The 20,138-nt window shown below is 43.8% G+C and overlaps 1 protein-coding gene across 3 annotated transcripts; it reads left to right on the top strand.

Annotated features, from left to right (window-relative positions):
- The first annotated feature begins 7,618 nt into the window (after positions 1 to 7,618).
- On the top strand, positions 7,619 to 19,879 carry LOC123367694 (cytochrome c oxidase subunit 7A-related protein, mitochondrial). Of its 3 annotated transcripts, none has more exons than XM_045012110.1 (3): positions 7,619 to 7,899; positions 17,666 to 17,800; positions 18,925 to 19,879. In XM_045012110.1, the coding sequence occupies exons 1-3, from the start codon at positions 7,828 to 7,830 to the stop codon at positions 19,063 to 19,065; spliced, it is 348 nt and encodes a 115-aa protein (XP_044868045.1). In that variant the 5' UTR covers positions 7,619 to 7,827; the 3' UTR covers positions 19,066 to 19,879. The 3 variants fall into 3 exon arrangements, with proteins under 3 accessions (XP_044868045.1, XP_044868044.1, XP_044868046.1); XM_045012109.1 differs by having other exon boundaries at positions 7,630 to 7,899; positions 18,922 to 19,879; XM_045012111.1 differs by lacking the exon at positions 7,619 to 7,899 and adding an exon at positions 15,766 to 15,807 and having other exon boundaries at positions 18,922 to 19,879.
- Positions 19,880 to 20,138: the final 259 nt, after the last annotated feature.

The raw sequence follows: 20,138 nt of genomic DNA, 5'->3' as shown, positions 1-20,138 counted from the left end.
CAAAAGAAATAGTATTTTTCAATTCACCTAATACAAGTACTTTAGTGCAATTTCTTTATCATGGAAGTTGAACTTACAATTGTAGTATTATGTACAAAAAATAACTGCATTCAAAAACAAAACAATGTGAAACTTTAAAGCCAACAAGTCCACTCAGTCCTATTTCTTGTTCGGCCAATTGCTCAGAAAAACAAGTTTGTTTACATTTGCAGGAGATAATGCTGCCCGCTTCTTGTTTACAATGTCACCTGAAAGTGAGAACTGGCGTTTGCATGGCATTTCTGTAGCCGATGTCACAAGATATTTACATGCCAGATGTGCTAAAGATTCATATGTCCCTTCATGCTTCAACCACCATTCCAGAGGACATGTGTCCATAGTGATGACGAGTTCTGGTTGATAACTATTCAAAACAGTGCAGACTGACACATGTTCATCTTCATCATCTGAGTCAGATGCCACCAATAGAAGGTTGATTTTCTTTTTTGGTGATTTGGGTTCTGTAGTTCCGCATCAGAGTGTTGCTCTTTTAAGACTTCTGAAAGCATGTTCCACACCTTGTCCTGCTCAGATTTTGGAAGGCACTTCAGATTCTTAAACTTTGGGTCGAGTGCTATAGCTCTCTTTAGAAGTCTCACATTGGTACCTTCTTTGAGTTTTGTCAAAGCTGCAGCGAAAGTGTTCTGAAAATGAACATGTGCTGAGTGATCATCCAAGACTGCTATAACATGAAATATATGGCAGAATGCAGGTAAATAGAGACAGAGACATACAATTCCCTCCACCCCCCCAAGGAGTTCACTCACAAATTTAATTAAGACATTTTTTTTTTAATGAGCATCATCAGCATGGAAGCATGTCCTCTGGAATGGTGGCCAACGCATGAAGGGGCATACAAATGTTTAGCAAATCTGGCACGTAAATACCTTGCAATGCCAGTTACAAAAGTCCCATATGAATGCCTGTTCTCACTTTCTGGTGACATTGTAAATAAGAAGTGGGTAGAATTATCTCCCATAAATGTAAACAAACTGGTTTGTCTTAGTGATTGGCTGAACAAGAAGTAGGACTGAGTGGACTTGTAGGCTCTAAAGTCCTACATTTGTATCAATCTACATTTGTAAGTTGCACTTTCATGATAAAGAGATTGCAGTACAGTATTGTATGAGGTGACTTGAAAAATACTGTTTCTTTTGTTTATCATTTTTACAGTGCAAACATTTGTAATAAAAATGATAATATAAAATGAGCAGTGTACACTTTGTATTCTGTGTTGTAACTGAAATCAATAAATTTGAAAATGTAGAAAAACATCCAAAATATTAATTTCAATTGGTATTCTATTGTTTAACAATACGATCAAAACTGCGATTACTTGTGTTTAACTTTTTTAATCACAATTAATTGTTTTTAGTTAATTGCATGAGTTAACTGCCATTAATCGAAAGCCCTACAAGAAAGGAAATCTTCACAAAACAAACAGTAGTGCAGATTTCATTTCCACTAAAAAGATGATGGGAGAGGTGGGGTATGGCAGACACCGGGGCACAAGTGTCAGCTATCCACCAATCCATAGTGGACCCCAAATTCATCAACCCAAAGGCCCAAGTGACAATTCACCCATTCATGTCAAAATCTTTAAACTTGCCTACAGCTGAATTGCCTGTCCAGTACAAGGGCTGGTCAGGAATGTGGACTTTTGCAGTCTATGACAATTATCCCACCCCCATGCTACTGGGAGAAGACTTGGCCAACCAGGTGAAGCTGGCCAAGAGGGTGGGAATGGTCATCCACAGCCAGGCCAAGCAAGCTTCCACATCCATCCCTGTTCCTGAGCTGTCCGCCAGGGCCCCGTCTGTGTTACCAAAGACCCAGACAGAGGTGGTGGAACTGGATCCCCTGCCAACAACTGAAACAGCCATAGTGCATCCAGTCCCAGAACCGGAACTGGAAAAGCAACCAGCACCAGAACCGTTGCCAGCACTGACTCCAGCACTTGCAAGCCCATCTACAACTCTAACGCCAGAGGGCACCAGCGGGCCTGAACTGGCAGAAGCAGCAGACAACCCTACCCAAGAGGCTCAGCCAGAGCCTGAAATATCACCTAGTGCACCAGCGGAGAGCGGTTCACAGTCAACGGAAACAACCTCATCACCTACATCACTTCCACAGGGACCAAGCCCAAGTCCACAGTCTAAGGAGAAACTGGTGTCTCCAGCCTCAAGGGAACAGTTCCAGGCTGAGCAGGAAGCAGATGACAGCCTTCAGAAAGCTTGGGTGGCGGCACGGAGCACCCAGCCGCCTCTCAACTCTTCTAACCGATCCCGGTTTATTGTAGAACAAGGACTTTTATACAAGGAAACTCTTTCTGGTGGACACCAGAAAAACTGCCGTTCTCCAAGACAGTTGGTAGTTCCAACTAAGTACCGGGTAAAGCTCTTAAGCTTAGCTCATGATCATCCCAGTGGCCATTCTGGGGTGAACAGAACCAAAGACCGTTTGGGGAAGTCCTTCCACTGGGAGGGAATGGGCAAGGACGTTGCTAATTATGTCCGGTCTTGTGAGGTGTGCCAACGAGTGGGAAAGCCCCAAGACCAGGTCAAAGCCCCTCTCCAGCCACTCCCCATAATTGAGGTCCCATTTCAGCGAGTAGCTGTGGATATTCTGGGTCCTTTCCCAAAAAAGGCCCCCAGAGGAAAGCAGTACATACTGACTTTCATGGATTTTGCTACCCGATGGCTGGAAGCAGTAGCTCTAAGCAACACCAGGGATAAAACTGTGTGCCAGGCCTTAGCAGACATTTTTGCCAGGGTAGGTTGGCCCTCCGATATCCTCACAGATTCAGGAACTAATTTCCTGGCAGGGACCATGAAAAATCTGTGGGAAGCTCATGGGGTGAATCACTTGGTTGCCACCCCTTACCACCATCAAACCAATGGCATGGTGGAGAGGTTTAATGGAACTTTGGGGGCCATGATATGTAAATTTGTAAGTGAACACTCCAATGATTGGGATCTAGTGTTGCAGCAGTTACTTTTTGCCGACAGGGCTGTACCACATCCCAGTTTAGGGTTTTCACCATTCGAACTTGTGTATGGCCACGAGGTTAAGGGGCCATTACAGTTGGTGAAGCAGCAATGGGAGGGGTTTACGCCTTCTCCAGGAACTAACATTCTGGACTTTGTAAGCAACCTACAAAACAACCTCCGACACTCTTTAGCCCTTGCTGAAGAAAACCTAAAGGATGCTCAGGAAGAGCAAAAGGCCTGGTATGATAAACATACCAGAGAGCGTTCCTTCAAAGTAGGGGACCAGGTTATGGTCTTGAAGGCACAACAGGCCCATAAGATGGAAGCGTCATGGGAAGGGCCATTCACGGTCCAAGAGCGCCTGGGAGCTGTTAACTATCTCATAGCATTCCCCACCTCAATCCAAAAGCCTAAAGTGTACCATGTTAATTCTCTCAAGCCCTTTTATTCCAGAGACTTAAAGGTTTGTCAGCTTACAGCCCAGGGAGGAGATGACGCTGAGTGGCCTGAAGGTGTCTGCTACGAAGGAAAAAGTGACGGTGGCGTGGAAGAGGTAAACCTCTCCACAAGCCTGGAACGTCTGCAGCAGCAACAGATCAAGGAGCTGTGCACTAGCTTCGCCCCCATGTTCTCAGCCACCCCAGGACGGACTGAACGGGTATACCACTTCATTGACACAGGTGAAGCTCACCCAATTAGAACCCCACCCTACCGGGAGTCTCCTCATGCCCAAGCTGCTATAGAATGGGAGATCCAAAACATGCTACAGATGGGTATAATCCGCCCCTCTAACAGTGCATGGGCATCTCCCGTGGTTCTAGTTCCCAAACCAGATGGGGAAATATGCTTTTGCGTGGACTACCGTAAGCTAAATGCTGTAACTCGTCCCGATAACTATCCAATGCCACGCACCGATGAGCTATTGGAGAAATTAGGACGTGCCCAGTTTATCTCTACATTAGACTTAACCAAGGGGTACTGGCAAGTACCGCTAGATGAACCCGCCAAAGAAAGGTCAGCCTTCATCACCCATGCAGGGCTGTATGAATTTAATGTGCTCCCCTTCGGGCTGCGAAATGCACCCGCCACCTTCCAAAGACTTGTAGATGGTTTGGGAGAGTTTGCAGTTGCCTACCTCGATGATGTGGCCATTTTTTCTGATTCATGGGCAGAACATCTGGAGCACCTGGAAAAAGTCTTCGAGCGCATCAGGCAGGCAGGACTAACTGTTAAGGCTAAAAAGTGTCAAATAGGCCAAAACAGAGTGACTTACCTTGGACACCAGGTGGGTCAAGGAACAATAAATCCCCTACAGGCCAAGGTGGATGCTATCCAAAAGTGGCCTGTCCCAAAGTCAAAGAAACAGGTCCAATCCTTTTTAGGCTTGGCCGGATATTACAGGCGATTTGTACCACACTACAGCCAAATCACTGCCCCACTAACAGACCTGACCAGAAAGACCCAGCCAAATGCAGTTAAGTGGACTGATAAGTGTCAGAAAGCCTTTAACCAGCTTAAGGCAACACTCATGTCTGACCCTGTGCTAAGGGCCCCAGACTTTGACAAACCATTCCTAGTAACCACAGATGCGTCTGAACGTGGTGTAGGAGCAGTTTTAATGCAGGAAGGACCGGATCAACAATTTCATCCTGTTGTGTTTCTCAGCAAGAAACTGTCTGAGAGGGAAAGCCACTGGTTAATCAGTGAAAAAGAATGCTATGCCATTGTGTATGCCCTGGAAAAGCTACGCCCATACGTTTGGGGACGGCGTTTCCAGCTACAAAATGACCATGCTGCGCTAAAGTGGCTTCATACTGCCAAGGGAAACAAAAAACCGCTTCGATGAAGTTTAGCTCTCCAAGATTTTGATTTTGAAATTCAACACATTTCAGGAGCTTCTAACAAAGTAGCTGATGCACTCTCCCGTGAAAGTTTCCCAGAATCAACTGGTTAAAAATTGTCTCTAAAATGTGAACAATCTTGTAGTTTTACATAATTAGTAGTATATGTAAAGGTGCATGTGTTTTATTAATCTGTTTATTCTAAAGTTCTAGGAAGAAATCACTGCCAGTGTGGCTCCACACTGTCTGAGATTTGGGGGGCGTGTCATAAACAGATAGTTAAGGGTTAATGTCTCTTTTACCTGTAAAGGGTTAAGAAGCTCAGTAAACCTGGCTGACACCTGACCAAAGGACCAACAGGGGGACAAGATACTTTCAAATCTTGGTGGAGGGACTTCTTTGTTTGTGTTCTTTGTTTTGGGGTTCGTTCGTTCTCGGGAGTGAGAGGGACCAGACATCAATCCAGGCTCTCCAAATCTTTCTGAATCAGTCTTATGTTTCAAACTTGTAAGTAGCACAGGCAAGGCGTGTTAGTCTTATGTTTGTTTTCTCAACCTGTAAATGTTTCTTTTGCTGGAAGGATTTTTACCTCTGTTTGCTGTAACTTTGAACCTGAGGCTAGAGGGGGTTTCCTCTGGGCTATATGAATCTAAGTACCCTGTAAGCATTTTCCATCCTGATTTTACAGAGATGATTTTTACCTTTCTTTTTCTTTAATTAAAAGTTTTCTTTTTAAGAACCTGATTGATTTTTTTTTGTTTTAAGATCCAGGGAATTGGGTCTGAACTCACCAGGAGTTGGTGGGGGAAAGGAGGGGGGAATGGTTAATTTCTCCTTGTTTTAAGATCCAAGGGGTTTGGATCTGTGTTCCCCAGGGAAGGTTTTGGGGGGACAGAAAGTGTGCCAGACACTGATTTCTGGCTGGTGGCAGCGTTACCAGATCTAAGCTAGGAATTAAGCTTAGAAGGGTCCATGCAGGTCCCCACATCTGTACCTTAAAGTTCAGAGTGGGGAAAGAACTTTGACAGGGAGGCAACAACTGTGGCAGAGCAATAAAAATGAAAAGTATAGAAGAACATATAATGACTGAGCAGGGCCACCTGAGTCCTCATTAACATATGCACATGCAGAGATATACCCATAGGTCATTAACCTCCTGGCTGTCCCGGGCTTACAATGGCTCCAGGGGCTCCATCGAACAGGGCCCATGCTCAGAAGGGGCTCTAGCCTGCTCCGCTTGCACTAAACCCTGAGACCCCTCTGGCTCCCCATGCCCACCATTTGCTCCTGTTGGCCTGCCCACCTGCTGCCTCCTCGGCCTCACCTCCCTGCTCCTCTCTGCCTCCCGGCCAGACCCCAGTGCACCTCTGCTTCCCACCACCTGTGGGGCCCCACCTGTCTCCCCAGAGCTGAGCCACCTGGAACTGCTGCAGAGGCCTAGCCAGTTTCAGCCAGGGGGATGGGGGTGGGGAAAGGGACATGCAGGGAGCTTGGCTGGGCCCTGCCAGGGGAAGTGCATCTTGAGGGAACCCGGCCAGGCTAGGCCCTGGCCTAGCTGATCACACCCTCCTGACTGGAGCGATTCCCCGCCCCGGGGACCAGCTCTGGCTGCACTGCCGGCTCAGCCTGGCAGAAACAGTTGCCTCCCAGCAAGCTCAGTGAGTGCGGCCTGGACACTGGGCATGGGGGAGTGGGTTTCTTGCGGGGGCGGGGTGCTGGGCTGTGAGAGGGCGAGGAAGATGTCTATGTTGGGGCACTAGGGAGTGGGGGTTCTGTGGGGGGTGCTGGGCAGTTGTGGTGGGGCTATGAGCAGGGAGGCGCTGGGCAGGGGTGGTGTTGTGCAGGGCGCTGTGCATTTGTGTGGTGGGGTCTGGGAGAGCACTGGGCATAGTGGCTCTCAGGGGGCTTTGGTCATAGGGAGTCAGGAGGATGTTGGGTGGGGGGACTGTGTGGCGTGGCATGGGCATGCCCCCTGAGGGGAAGGGGCATGCTGGCAGCACAGGGCCGGGTGGGCCACTCTGTGTCTGGCAACTGCCGGTTTGTAAATAGTGCCCTTGCATTAGGCGGGCGGAGCTGGGCTGCCCCTGCCATGCCATGTCCCATTGTCCTTAGCTGGCTCCTCCATCTGGGGACTGACCTCCCCCCACCATGTTCCATTGCTCCCATGGGGGCCCACAAATAAGTTTGGCACCAGGCACACAAAAGGTTAATCCGGCCCTGGCTCCGCAGGTGAAACCTGCTGAGAAGCTCTGAAGAATCAGGGACGCCCCTCGCCGGCCCCCTCCCTCGCTGGGGTTCAGGGAGCGGCACCGCCCGCTCAGTTAGCGCCTTTCACCCACCGGACGCCCCTCCCTGGGCACCTTGCCCTGCCGCCCCACCCGGGCCCCCCCCCACAGCGGCAGCCGCCCCATGAGCCCAGCGATCGTGCCCGGCCTACCCGGCCCACAGCTTCGCTGCCCTTGCACGCGGCACACACGTGGCAAGGAAGCGTCCCCAGCTAGCAACAGTTGCTATGCAGGAGGCGGGGTTTAACAGCTCCCCGCAGCTGATTGGATGGCTCTCGGTCCTTTCCCTGGAGGCGGAGCGGCGAGGGCCTAAATCCCGCGTCCGGAGTCCAAGTGCGCAGGCGTATTAGGCTGCCCAGCTGCTGCCTGATTGGAAACTGTCGCCTACTTAGTGCTCGCTACAGAACCCGGGGGCAGTTCGCGCTCCCGCAATCCACGAAGGACTCGCCGTTATCACGCAAGTCTCGCAGGCAGCGCTTTTGGCTGGTTTCCGAGTTTGTTCTACCGGCACTCGGCGTAGCCGCCTTCAAAACTGCCTTCCTGCGCCGGGGCCCTGCAGGCTGAGGAAGCGGCGGGGAGAGTCGGGTCGGGTCGGGTCCTTCCTTGGAGCGCGTCGCGGCCGGCCGGGTGCCTGCGGGGAAGCGGCGCGGCGTGTGCGGAGAGCCCGGCGCCATGTATTATAAGTTCAGCGGCTTCAGCCAGAAGCTGGTCGGGGCGGTGGCGTCCGCCGCCTACGTGCCCCAGGTGAGCGCGTGGCCGGCGCCACAGAGTCGTTGACCTTCACCGTCCTCCCTGTGCCGTGCCGCGCCCCGCGGGGCTTGGAGCGGGAGACTCCGCGGCAGACGGGCTGTGGGCCAGGCGGCCCGTCACGTGTGGCGCGGTGACCTTCAGGCGACGGGCGCGGAGGCCTCTGTGTGTGGCGGCGGGTCGGTTGCCTCGCGCGCGGGGTGGGGCGGTTTCCCTTCCTGCGCGGCCGGAGTCCCTGCCGCGGCCACCTTCACGGCAGTCGGGTCAGCTCTTAACGTGGCGCCCAAGGGGACAGGGTGTGTGTCCTTCCCTCGGGGCCTGGCCTGGCGGGGCGGGAAGTGATGCCCTCAGGGAGCTCTCTACGGGTCCGGTTCCTGGCCCTGCCACTGACCTGCCGTGTGACCTTGGGCAAGTCACCTCATCCCTCCTGCTGCTCCGTTTATTACCCACCTGTAAAATGGGGCTGGTTTGTCTTAAGCGGGGGAGAGTTTTGGATCTTGTTTGTACTGGACAACGCAAAGCCCTGGCTGGGATGATTTTGTTGGGGCTGGACTAGATGACCTCCTGAGGTCTCTTCCAACCCTAATCTTCTATGAGTCTGTGACAACTGACTGCTGAAATAATGCTACTTCCAAGTGCAGACAGAGTCTTAGTTAAACAAAGTATGCATATTCACCAGCTTCTTTTCTTCAAACCGAATGCCATAATTTCTCAGCTTCAAGCTTCCAAAGCTTTTTATTAACAGTGAAGAGCTCTGATATGTTTTCAGGTAAAAATCAGATAAAAGCAAAGATTGAATTGGTATCCATGAATGCTTACCGTTTCCTTGGTTGGGATCCAGTAAAATCAAAGGTCTGTGTTGAAAGCCTGAGACATTAATCCATCTATTCCTTGTTCCCTCAGTTTTGGAAGACAAATCCATATGATGTCACTTGTAGTGTCATTTTTGTTGTTTAACTTACTCTTTTCCTTAATTTACACTGTATTGGTGACACACTGTATGCAAATTTTTGCATATACAGTCAAACATCACAAATAAACAGTCAACGGGAGAGTGATCAGGGATCGATTTATTGTGTCTACACTACATACGATAATCGCTACCTGTGAATCTGGCAGGTAGTGTAGATGTACCCTTAGTGTGTGGTTTTTTCTCTTTTTCTTTAAAGAATATGTCTTGTGCTTACAGTTATAAAGAGAAACTTTCTAATTATGAGCTGAGCATAAATTGATGCATGGTGGATTGATTTAAATCAAAGCTATTTAAATCACTGATTTTAATCATTTAACTCAGCAGGCAGGAAGCATTGATTTAAATAATCAATTTTAATTTTTTCACTTTTTAGTTATTTTTCTAAAGAGAGAGTCTTACTGGTTAGTAACAATTAAAATGTTTGATTACCTGCTGTATGTAGCCTTTACGCTAAACTTGGTGCTTTTGCTAACAAGGAGGATGCACTGTATCTGTGTACATTTATTTAAGTAAATATATAGCTTACCTGTTTACTGGATGGTTTGTGTTTTTTTGTTTTTGTTTTTTTTAACTTGCAATTTGTGTCATCCTGTATTTGGATGGAAATTCAATTAAATGCACAAAACAGAATTTTAAACAATTAAGTAAAACTACCTTAAATATTCTGGATATACAAGCAAAAAAATAATTTTTGCTTTTAAAACTGATTTTTCAAACAAAGGTGGTATCTCTAGTTAGTGACTTGAACTGATGCTATTTGATCATGTGTGCGTCAAGATTTTAGAACTAGTAGATATTATTCCCCCCCACACACACCTAGCTTTTATTCATAGAATGGAAGAAGAAAAGCTTTCATGCTTAAACACACTTTCATGTTTTTTCAATTCCCAATTGATTTCTTAACTCTGAATGAACTAGGCATTGAATTGAACTAGTTGAATAAGCTGAAATGAAGAAAATATTCTTTATTGCTATCAAAAATTGGCTTAGCATTTCAACAAACCCTGGTTCCAGGTTATTAGCCATTGACTTCCACCAGTCCAGTAGTTTGACTCTATTTAGACCTTGGGAGCAAACATACTGCTTAATATTTGTTGCGTTTAATTTGAATTGTTAGTAGATTATAATAGCTTTAGGTTTTAACGTAGGCTTTTTAAATAAAACTTAAATAAAAATTGATCACTGCAGAGTAGATAAAATATTTTTAAAAAAAATCAATCTTCACCCAAAAGAGGTTTTCTACACTAGAAAGCCAGCTCTACACTAAAGAGAGCTTGCCAGTATAACTATATCAGCAAACAAGTTCTTTTGCTGATGTGGTTTATACTAGTTTCCTGTATGAAATGAACTACACTAGCAAAAGAACTCTTAGAGTCTACACTAGGGCTTTTGTTGGTTAGGGGTGTAATTCTGGTATAGGCGCCAGCACACACAACCCCCAGTGTTGCTTCCGCTGTTGCAGGCATGGTGTTTGTCCCCATGCTTGTCTCTTATTGAGATAGCAAGGGAGGACCCACACAGGGCCATGTAAGTGTGCCACCTTCCATGCAAGAAAATTAACTGATTTGATGTGTGTTGTGAGTGGCAGCACTAACTCATTTATTTGTATGTGGTGGAAGGGAGAAGAGTTTGGTGTGGCATTAACTGGGGTCTCTAAGTTCAACCAAGTTAGTAGGCTCTTCAGGCCCAAGCCAGGAGTGGTACTTGACTACTAAGAAACCATTCACAACAGATGTTGCTTGGAAGAGGGTGTGGAGCATTGTGTATTTAGCCCTGAGTAAGTGGTTGCTGGGTTAATTTTTAAAGCCCTGCAAATAAGGTGCATCTCCTGCATCCTAATAGGCAAGTCCAAAAAGTGGGAAATATCCATCTACTTGAAAATGAAAGTAGGAAATAGGTAGATTCTGCCCTCAAGGCTTGGCCATGGGAGGATTCTCCTAGCACAAGTGAATCCGCATGTTGTTTAGAGCTGCCATAGCAGCTCCTACTGCACTCTCAGCCCCTAGGAGTGTCTTGGGCATCCTTATGATGGATCTGGTCTCTGACAACTTGAAACTTGAGAAACTTGAGTATCTCCCAGGTCTAGCAGCCTTAAGTCTTGATTTAAAGTCAAGCCTGAGCATCCTTAGTTGAATACATTTTTCCTTGTAGAATTGACTACTCCAAACTATAGTCTGAGCACCTCCTTCTGAACTATTTCTGGTGCAACTGGTTGGGTTGGTAAGAAATACTTCCATTCTACATGTAAACTTAAATATTTATTACTTCATACAAAGGCAGAGGCAAAAAACACACACGCGAGTTAAAGAGAGAATTTCCTCTGTTACCTGACCCTAATGTTCATTTAGGTGTGTATTAAGGGTAGCCATATATTCTGCAGATATCACTATTCAAGACTAATGTCCTGCTGTAATATTTTTAGAACAGAATTATTAAAATGGAACCCTTTTATAATTTACTGTATACCCAGACAAATTCCTGTCTCTTTCAATCAATAGAAGGGTCTCTGCAAACCTGTACAATTTCACAGATAGTATTGCATGGAAAGAATCTAGATTTGGGTTTTAACATCTTTTTGGGGAGGGGGAATAAATATTCAGCTGGGGAAGAAACTTTTCTCCTGAATACCCTGTGTTCTCTCTGGGGTGTTAAAAAATCCCATAAAAATCATATGAAGTCCTTTGATGTGTAAAATCAACTCAGATCATCAAGAGCTGTTTTTTCGGAGGATATAGTGGAAAAATGGAATTTTATATGCTCAGTGCTCCCATGTTTTTTATGTAGAGCACTTGTTTGGATAAAAAGATGTCTTACGAATGTTATCTCCCTTCAATAATGTTTGTTGCAAATATAGCATTGTATTGGTGAAGAAATACAGGCTCTTCTGTATTTGGCTTGGATTATAAAGGACCCAGTCTTCAGATATGGCCTAAGTGGGTAGAGCAAAGGTGCCATTAAGACAACTTTGGCACTTCCTTGATTCTGGGCTGGTTGTGTGCTGGAGCCTCCCTTTGTTTGTTAGAGCATCCTGCTTTAGATAGTCAACTCATGGAGTTATCACAGTAGGTAGGGATCACCAAGGTGCAGGGAACCTTGTATGGGGAATGGAGAGTGGCATAGGAGGGTACTAGCATTATGCCACTAGAGTGATCCTGCTAGGACTTCCCATGCTGGCTTTGATGCTTTGTGCTAGAAGTGCTGCAGTGTAACTGAGAATTGGGGAATGTATGGTTGTGTGACTTAGAAAACTTGTCTAAATAGTCTTAGGGCATGGAATTTATAGCTTAAAATAAGATGCTTTGTGTAACCCTGAAGTTTATAGGGAAAGTACCTGCTATTAAAAAATCAGAATTCACCTTTTTAAAACAACTTGCTTTTTGCACTTGTAATCTTAAACCTTCTTGAACTATATTTAATTTTCACCATTGTTTTGTCTTTATAAATGTAATGATGTGGAAGTTTTGCTCTGAAGGTCAGTTTTAGAACTTAAATAATTTTGATATGATTCTATGAGGTGGATATATATTGCAGGACAGGACCCATTTTAGGGTATTGCTGGAAAAATTAAACCCACTTTTTTTTCTTTGTGATTCTCCACAAAGATTCTATGGTAACTTGGTTGTACAAGTTATAAGGGTGTCTCAAGGATGGTAGCCTTAAAATTAGATTGTCGTGCATATAGGACTTGAGCCTCAGTTCTGCCTGCTCCATTGTAAAACATCACAATGTCATTAGTCAGTACTTTTTTGAGGCAGTGGGATTCCACTTAGAATGTACTGAAAAATATCTACACTAATAGTACTGTAATATTTAATCACAATTCATTTAATCTTTAGCATTTGAAAATTGTTTGGTCTTTGTCAGGTTATGTTGGGACTTTAATGTTACTGAAGCATAGCCATGTCTGCCAACGGTTCTCAAGCTGTTTAACGGGGCCTGCAGCTGAAGCCTGGAACCCCGAGTCTTGGCGCCCTTAGTGGGGCTAAAGTCTGAAGCTGTGGTGCTGAAATCCCGAGCCCTGGTTGTCCCTGCATTGGAAGGCCTCGGGGGTGGGGGAGGAGTGGCAGCTGCTGCTCTGGCTAATGCCAGCTGGTGTCTGTGGCTGAGACTGTTCCACAGCTCCCAGCCCTCTTTGACTGCTTGTGCAGCCGGTAAGAGCTGCCTGGGTTGGGGGGGTCCTGCTCTGGGGCTGGCAGAGCCCTCAGGGAGCAGCAGCCTCAGGTGGGGGCCCTTCTGGCACACTGCTTCTAGCTCTTTCTGTTCCTGCATCCTATTCCCATGCTTGCCCACTGCTCTTGGCTACCTCCTGCCTGCACCCTGAGCAGTTTTCAAACTTTTTGAACTGAGCCTGCCCTTGCCCCATTTGAGTTATAATTTTTGGTTGCACCCTCCCTCCCCCACAATTCAGACTGGCTGGGTGGTCTGCTGAGGTGAGTCAGGGAGTGGAGGTGGCACTCCCTCCCCAGGCCCTGACATGTGGAGTTGGCCTGAGCCCCTCTGGGCCCTGTCCACCAAAATAGAAGTAAAACTATGCCTATGCCTGAGGGCTCGGCTGGAGTCCAGAGCTCCAAGACGACCCCCCCCCCACCTTCCTGTTGTGTCCTGGAGTTTTTATAGCTTGTTGGGGAGGGGAAAGGGGTTCTGGGGAAAAAAAGTTGAGAACCCCGATATATGCAATAGGAACAGTGCTTTAACACGATACTTAGGGCTAGTCTACACTGTCAATGGTAAAGCGCTACTGCTGCAGCGCTTTAACGTGGCTTGTATAGTCACAGCAGAGTGCTGGGAGAGAGCTCTACCAGCGCTCTAAAAAACCCACCTCCACAAGAGACATAAGCGCTGGTGCGCTGTTTACGCTGGCGCTTCACAGCGCTGAAACTTGCTGCGTGCAGGGGTGTATTTTTCACACCCCTGAGCGAGAAAGTATCAGCGCTGTAAAGTGCCAGTGTAGACAAGCCCTTAATGTCGTACATACAACAAAATCTGCCTTAAGGAATGGTTGAGCAAAACTGATTTCCTTTTCTCAGCTCACCGTGCCAGTAGCGCACAGATCATCATAGTGAAGATGTTGCTTGTGGTTCTCAGTCAGTTGTAGACACCTGACTTTCTGCCAGTGATGTACCTTCAGTTACAGTGGACAGGTGGGCTGTTCGGCCACTTTCCATTGAGAATCTTAATGTAGGGAAATGGAGTGACATTTGAGATCAATAGTGGAACTACTTTCAAATAGTTTTAGGCCAGGTCTACACTAGAAACTTTTTTCAGTATAACTGTATCAAGGTTGGTGGTGGAATAGGTTCATTTTTTGAGACATTTCTATACCACCAAACATTTCCTAGTATAGACTAGTTTTGATATTCCTGAATTTGTGACAAATGTATTCAGAAATTTTGCTGTTGATTGACACAGGCTTGATAAATATGATAGGTGTTAAGGGTTAGTGAATTCATAAATGCCTCTTTTTAAAAACACATTCTGTAACACTTTAACTTAATTTGTTTTTCAAGCATAAACTATGAGCGATGTATCTTCTTCCCTTCCCCCTCAATCTAATTCACTTCGAGCGAGTCTCTCTCTCTCTCTCTCAATGTGTGGTGTCGTGTATTAAAGAAATATTCTAAACTCTTATCTGCATTGTGTTAACAAAATGCAAACAGGATGAGGCTGTGGGCAAGTGAGACAAAAGTTCATCCTAAAGCTCCATGTACTGACCATCTCTGACACCTTGACTAAGTCCTAGAGTGGCAGCTTCAGCAGCTCTGTTGTAAAGACTTTCTTTGACTATATAGCAAAATGTTGAAAATGGAGAGTAATGCTGAAAAGTGGACATAATTCAGTGGCATTTGTTTTAAGTACATTATGGTTTTTATTGCTTTTTAATTATGGGTATTGGAAGGTGTTTTGGATATTGCTGCAATATGAAAGATCTGAGTCCACATATGACTATATTCAGTTTGGATGTTGAGAACCCTTAATTCACTTCCCTTGTACATATTCATGATAGTATGTGAATATATAATTAAATGTGTATATTTTTGCACAGCACCCTTTCCCCACTTCAACATTCTCACTGGTTCACCGTTCCAATCTCCCTCTATCAGCTCCTTGATCCAGTCTTTGCCCAGCTATTCCATTTCACACTGTGCACCTGATCAGATCAGTCTCCCCTCATCCTGTCCCAGTTTCACCCCCCACTTCACCTAAATTCCCAGTCCTGGTTTCTCTTTCCTCTGTGAAAATACCACTGACCTTGCTCTTTTTGATACATTCTTGACTAACTCCAATAACCAAAAAAAAAAAAATAGTGTGAAGAGAGGCTAAGGCAAATTAAGCTTGCTTGTCAGTATTGAGTGACTGTCACCACTTTTCTGATCCATGACCTTGGATTAAGTGTCATTCTAGGGGAAAGTCAGGTTTGAATTTCCTTTATTACTTGAAAATATTTTGATGTATGTCCTTATTGGTGCAATAAAAAAAGAGAACCTCAGTGCATTATGTGTCTTTAAAACTTTAACAGCTACACAGTAACTCATAGTAAGCATGGATGTCTTACTAGCCTAATCAAAACCCTATACAGTGCACAATGGGTGGCAGTGGTTTAAAATGCAAGTTTTTTTTTTTAAAGTGATCTACTGTGAAAGCTTTATTTTTTATTAACCAATAAAGATACATCTTGGTAGATAGGCATGGGATGAAGAATTCAGGATGGATGATGATCACTTATTGAAATGGCTTGCAATGTACTATGACCTCAGTGCATACAACACAATTCTGTTTTTATATAGTAGATAATAGTAGTGACAGTCTAAAATCTAAGTAGGAAAGGAGCAGATTACTTGCAGTGAGGAGGAACTGGAGGGGGTCCAGTAAGTGTGGGGAGGTGGCTTGGGGATGGCTCACTCCCAATGAAGGATAACCATCTGAATTTTAAGGTAAAATTTAAAAAAGGAAGTGCTGGAGGGAGAGAGATGACAGTTCCAGACAGTTAGAGCAAAGGGTGGGGAGGACTGTTACAGCTGGTAAAGTCACCAGCTGGTTAAGTATGGTGTAACATCACCTATGTGGGAAGTCCATGGGAGTTCAGTTTGTTAAACTGCATCACTTGTAGTAGATTGTCATCCACTTAGTTTTTAATTTGTGTAATACAACATTTCTTTTGTGATTGGGAAGGCTCCAGAATATAAGATTGACTCGAATAGACAACTGAAAAGTAATTTGTTAATACAAGGGAGAAAGATCACAAGATATTTTGATGTAGTAACCGATTCAATTTTGCAAATCTAAATGCTTTTATTACACTAAATGCTTCGCATCATAGTAGAAAAAACTCCTAAAGGTAATGGATGATAGTGAAATGGTCGTCTTAGTCTTGATTAAGACCATTTCATTATCTTTAGGAGTTTTTAACCTCTGAGAATTACTTTGAGATCTCATGGTTGTTCTCAGGCTAAAAGATTTTTTTTAGCCAGTTTTCAAAACGGTTTACTCAGTTACTTATAAAACTTTAGATTTGCTGTTGATTTATTCTTTAATGAAGACTAATGTTTTTCATATAATGTAATTTGGTTTATTAATAGAGAAAATAAAGTCCTCAACTACATATTGTAATCTAGTATTTTACTAACTGCACTACAAAAATCTCAAGCATCTTTTAGAACTAAACCCTACGGTGAAATACTGAGCTCTGTGAAGTCAGTCGCAAAATTTCCATTGATTTCAATAGGGCCAGGACTTTGCCCATTGCATTGAATCAGAGTTTGCATTAATCTGAATTTAAAAACTATCAAACTAAAATCTCAGCATCGCTGTTGTATTAATGCATATTTCTCCATTTATGTGGATAAATCAGAAAACTTAGGGTTACTGCGAAAGCCGTATCTTATGACACTGCACACACATGAAGGCATAACTTAACTCCATGTGTAGTAATAAATATAGAGATATATGCAAGCAGGCTGCCTTACAGTTGCTGGGGGAACCATAACTTTGAGTAGTGTACATGAAAACCTCTCCAATAAATAGGATTTATGGTATCAAATCAGAGAACATGATCTGAAATAAAGGTTTAAATTATGGCTCAGTCAGTAGAGACTTGAGGGATGGGGAATAGCAGCAGAAGCAGTACCAGCTGAGTGCTGGAGGAGGTGATTATTCCTGCTTAACAGTGTCCTGTCTTATCCAGTAGCACCTGCTGTACTTGTACAAAGTGGAGATGGTTCTAATCATTTCCCCCAGACTATTTCCACACCTTCATTTAAGGTGTGTGCCACTGCCTGCAGCAATCATTAGGTCTTTCTTTGTTTGTCAGTCATTTCCCCCCAGGTGTCTGAGGAATTCCCCTGCTGTTCAGGCAGTGCATTGGGGTAGAATTTGGGCCTTGAGGCACTCTTCACTTTTATTTCAGGCTGACTACCATTTCAGGGAAACACTACTTTGACTTTAATTTCACATTTGGAAGGCCCTCTCTGCAATAAGGGCTAGAAACTTTTGAAAAAAACATGTAGAATCTCATTCACCATGGAAAGTTGACTTACAAATGGCAAGTGAATTTGTCAAGTCCCTGAGCCAAAGCTAGCTGAGAAATTTGACAGTCACTTCCAATATATTTGTAATTGGATGTCATTTATTTATTTATTTTTTAGGTAGGGGGGCTGTAGCCAGGTTAGCTATCTCTCCATAATGCTTTTTCATCTTAGCTTTGGTAATTTGTTTGCTTGGAACATGGTTAGCGGTACATTCTTTTCAGCTGTTAAATATCCAGGTACTCAACACTTAAATCTCTATTTTCAGGGACTCAAGCCACTGGCATCCACAGAATCACCAACTCTGATTTTTGGAACACCAACTAAACTTGCCTCCGATTCGCCAGCAGGTGTTTCTTATTTGGGTAAGAACAAGGTGCCGGACCTCCAGAAGCTATTTCAGGTAAGAAGAAAAGCTTTACTAAGAGCAAATTTAAATAAAAAGGGCTGAAGATAGTGGGCCATAATCTGTCCTTCATTGCACCTGTGCAATGCCATCAGTGGGTCCGCACCAGAGGGCATGCATTGGTGTAACTCAAATTCTGCAACATTTGGTCCAAAGGATGTAAATGTGACCCTTTTTCTGAAAGGGTTTATAGTAATTTTCATAACATCCTATAGTTGAATGTTTGTAGCTTGATACTCTGCACAGGAATCCTTGTATTGGCAGGACATTTCCTAGAAAGGAGAAAAATATCAGATCTCCTTTCTTTGCACTGCTACATGTGCTTATCACATTCAGGTCAGTTGTAAATGTTTTCTTTCTTGGAACATATGACATGCTTATGATCCAACAAAGCTTCTGAATGCAAGGAACAAACTGGATGATCCCTGGTTTGTTTGGTGTTGAGTAATTTTAAATTGTTTATAAACTGCTATGTAAATGTTTGTTGGTGCTCAGAACCTATGGAATAAGGGTATATGTAGTGTCCTCCAGAGTCTTTGTTTATCTCTGTGGATTAACAACTTGTTTGGGAGGGACTGATGAGTTCATATTTTTATAGGCGTTCTTTAATATTAAAGAATAGAACCTCCATATAACATTCTGTTTTTATGAGAATGACAAGGGGTTGTGCTTTTTAAAATGTACACAGTTCTCTCTTGCATGCCATTTTTATTTGCACATGTAATGCTGAATTGGTGAACAACAATTAATTTTATACAAATCCTCTCCCATTCTCTAGTTACTGACACTTTTCAGTCAGGTGCCTTTTATGATAAAGGATTTTGAGAAAATATTCCAAGGCATGTTTGTGCCTACAATTTGCAAGGTGCATATAATAAAACCAAATAGCTGCACTTAAAATAAAAATAGCCTGCTCTTGCCTTTGTGCAGCTACAGGAAGAAACCCTAAGTTCTGTTGGAGGATTAGTTACATAGAGGTTTGTGGAGGTTTTTCTTTACCCTCTCCAATTCTCTCATTCTCTTTATTTTAGTTGCAGTAGCTTGTTTGTGGTGGTCAGCATACACTCAACTTTTTTTTTTTTTTTCTTTCATTTGCTGTGGTTTTTCTTGTCCCAAAGAAGGCTGATGGATTGCCAGTACATCTGAAACGAGGAGTTCCTGATCAGCTGCTATATCGGACCACTATGGCTCTAACAATAGGAGGGACCATCTACTGTTTGGTAGCTCTCTACATGGCCTCACAACCAAAATCCAAGAAGTGAATGAACCATAACTAATGGGACTTATTCAGCATTTCTCTGAAGGAACAGTAGGGTATTACCCCTTTGTGTTTACTACTTAATCCTGTGATTGTATGTTGTGAATTCTTCAAATAAAGACATTAAAGAAAATGTTTTGAAAATGGCTACCTTCTAATGCATTGGAAAGCGAGATAAATATCAAAGTTAATATTTAAGAGTGAAAGTCAATGTGTTTTTGCTTGTCACGTCTCCAGTCGTCTTTCCCACCCCAATGTAAACCAGACAAACAATTGTCTTACAACAGCCTCTGAGCACTTTAGGGTGGTAAAACTTGCCACCTGCCTTTCAACAATGTTAAATTGGAAATGAAAACTTAATTGTGTCAAGCTCTGCCTTAACATCCACATTCTCTCAAGGGTAAGAAAAAGGGGGGTGGGGGGGTATTGTAGGGTACTGAGGGTTTACAGAAGCAGTAAGTGATTTGTGTAATTTACTATTTGATGACAAGTCTATTTTTCTTTTCATACATGTTCACTAAGAATTCACATTAGCAGGTGCAGCACAGAGATTCGTCCAAATGCTGATATAGCATTAATGATGGAAACATGGTTACTTAAATTTGTACTTTCAGTGAGTAATATGACAGGGTTATGGTGTCCAAATCTAATACCATCTATGAACACAGCTGCTGGTAGCAACGTTGAATTTAGGCAGACTTCTGTATTGTAACACCAACTATACTAGTTTTTGTCCTTTTCCTTTTGTCAAATTATATTTTTTAATTGAAGTACTGTTTTTATTTTTACTGTGGAATAAATACACCAATACAAACATTGAAATGTTTCAGATTTGAAAGTCTTATTATTTCATCTTTTATTAGAAGGCCTAGTGAAATGTTTCAAAACATTGTTTCCAACCTCAACTTGTACTTTTTGAAGCAGACATCTGGTCGAACAGTCTCTAAACCTCAGAACTATGCTAATGGCCAGGTAGTAGCCTTTTACAAAGAATAATCACCAATATCTGCTTTAGTGAAAGGTTGCCATATTTCATAACTTAGTTGTATATTAACTGCTATACTGTTTTATTTCTAA

The sequence above is a fragment of the Mauremys mutica genome, chromosome 3, assembly GCF_020497125.1.
Source record: "Mauremys mutica isolate MM-2020 ecotype Southern chromosome 3, ASM2049712v1, whole genome shotgun sequence".
Lineage (NCBI taxonomy): Eukaryota > Metazoa > Chordata > Testudines > Geoemydidae > Mauremys > Mauremys mutica.
Note: the sequence above shows the minus strand (reverse complement) of the source record. Positions and strands in the feature narration are given on the sequence as shown.

Coding starts and splice junctions, on each gene's coding strand:
- LOC123367694 (XM_045012109.1), top strand. CDS start 7,828: ATGTATTATAAGTTCAGCGGCTTCAGCCAGAAGCTGGTCGGGGCGGTG. Junction 7,900..17,665: donor CCGCCGCCTACGTGCCCCAG/GTGAGCGCGTGG, acceptor CTCTATTTTCAG/GGACTCAAGCCACTGGCATC. Junction 17,801..18,921: donor ACCTCCAGAAGCTATTTCAG/GTAAGAAGAAAA, acceptor CTTGTCCCAAAG/AAGGCTGATGGATTGCCAGT.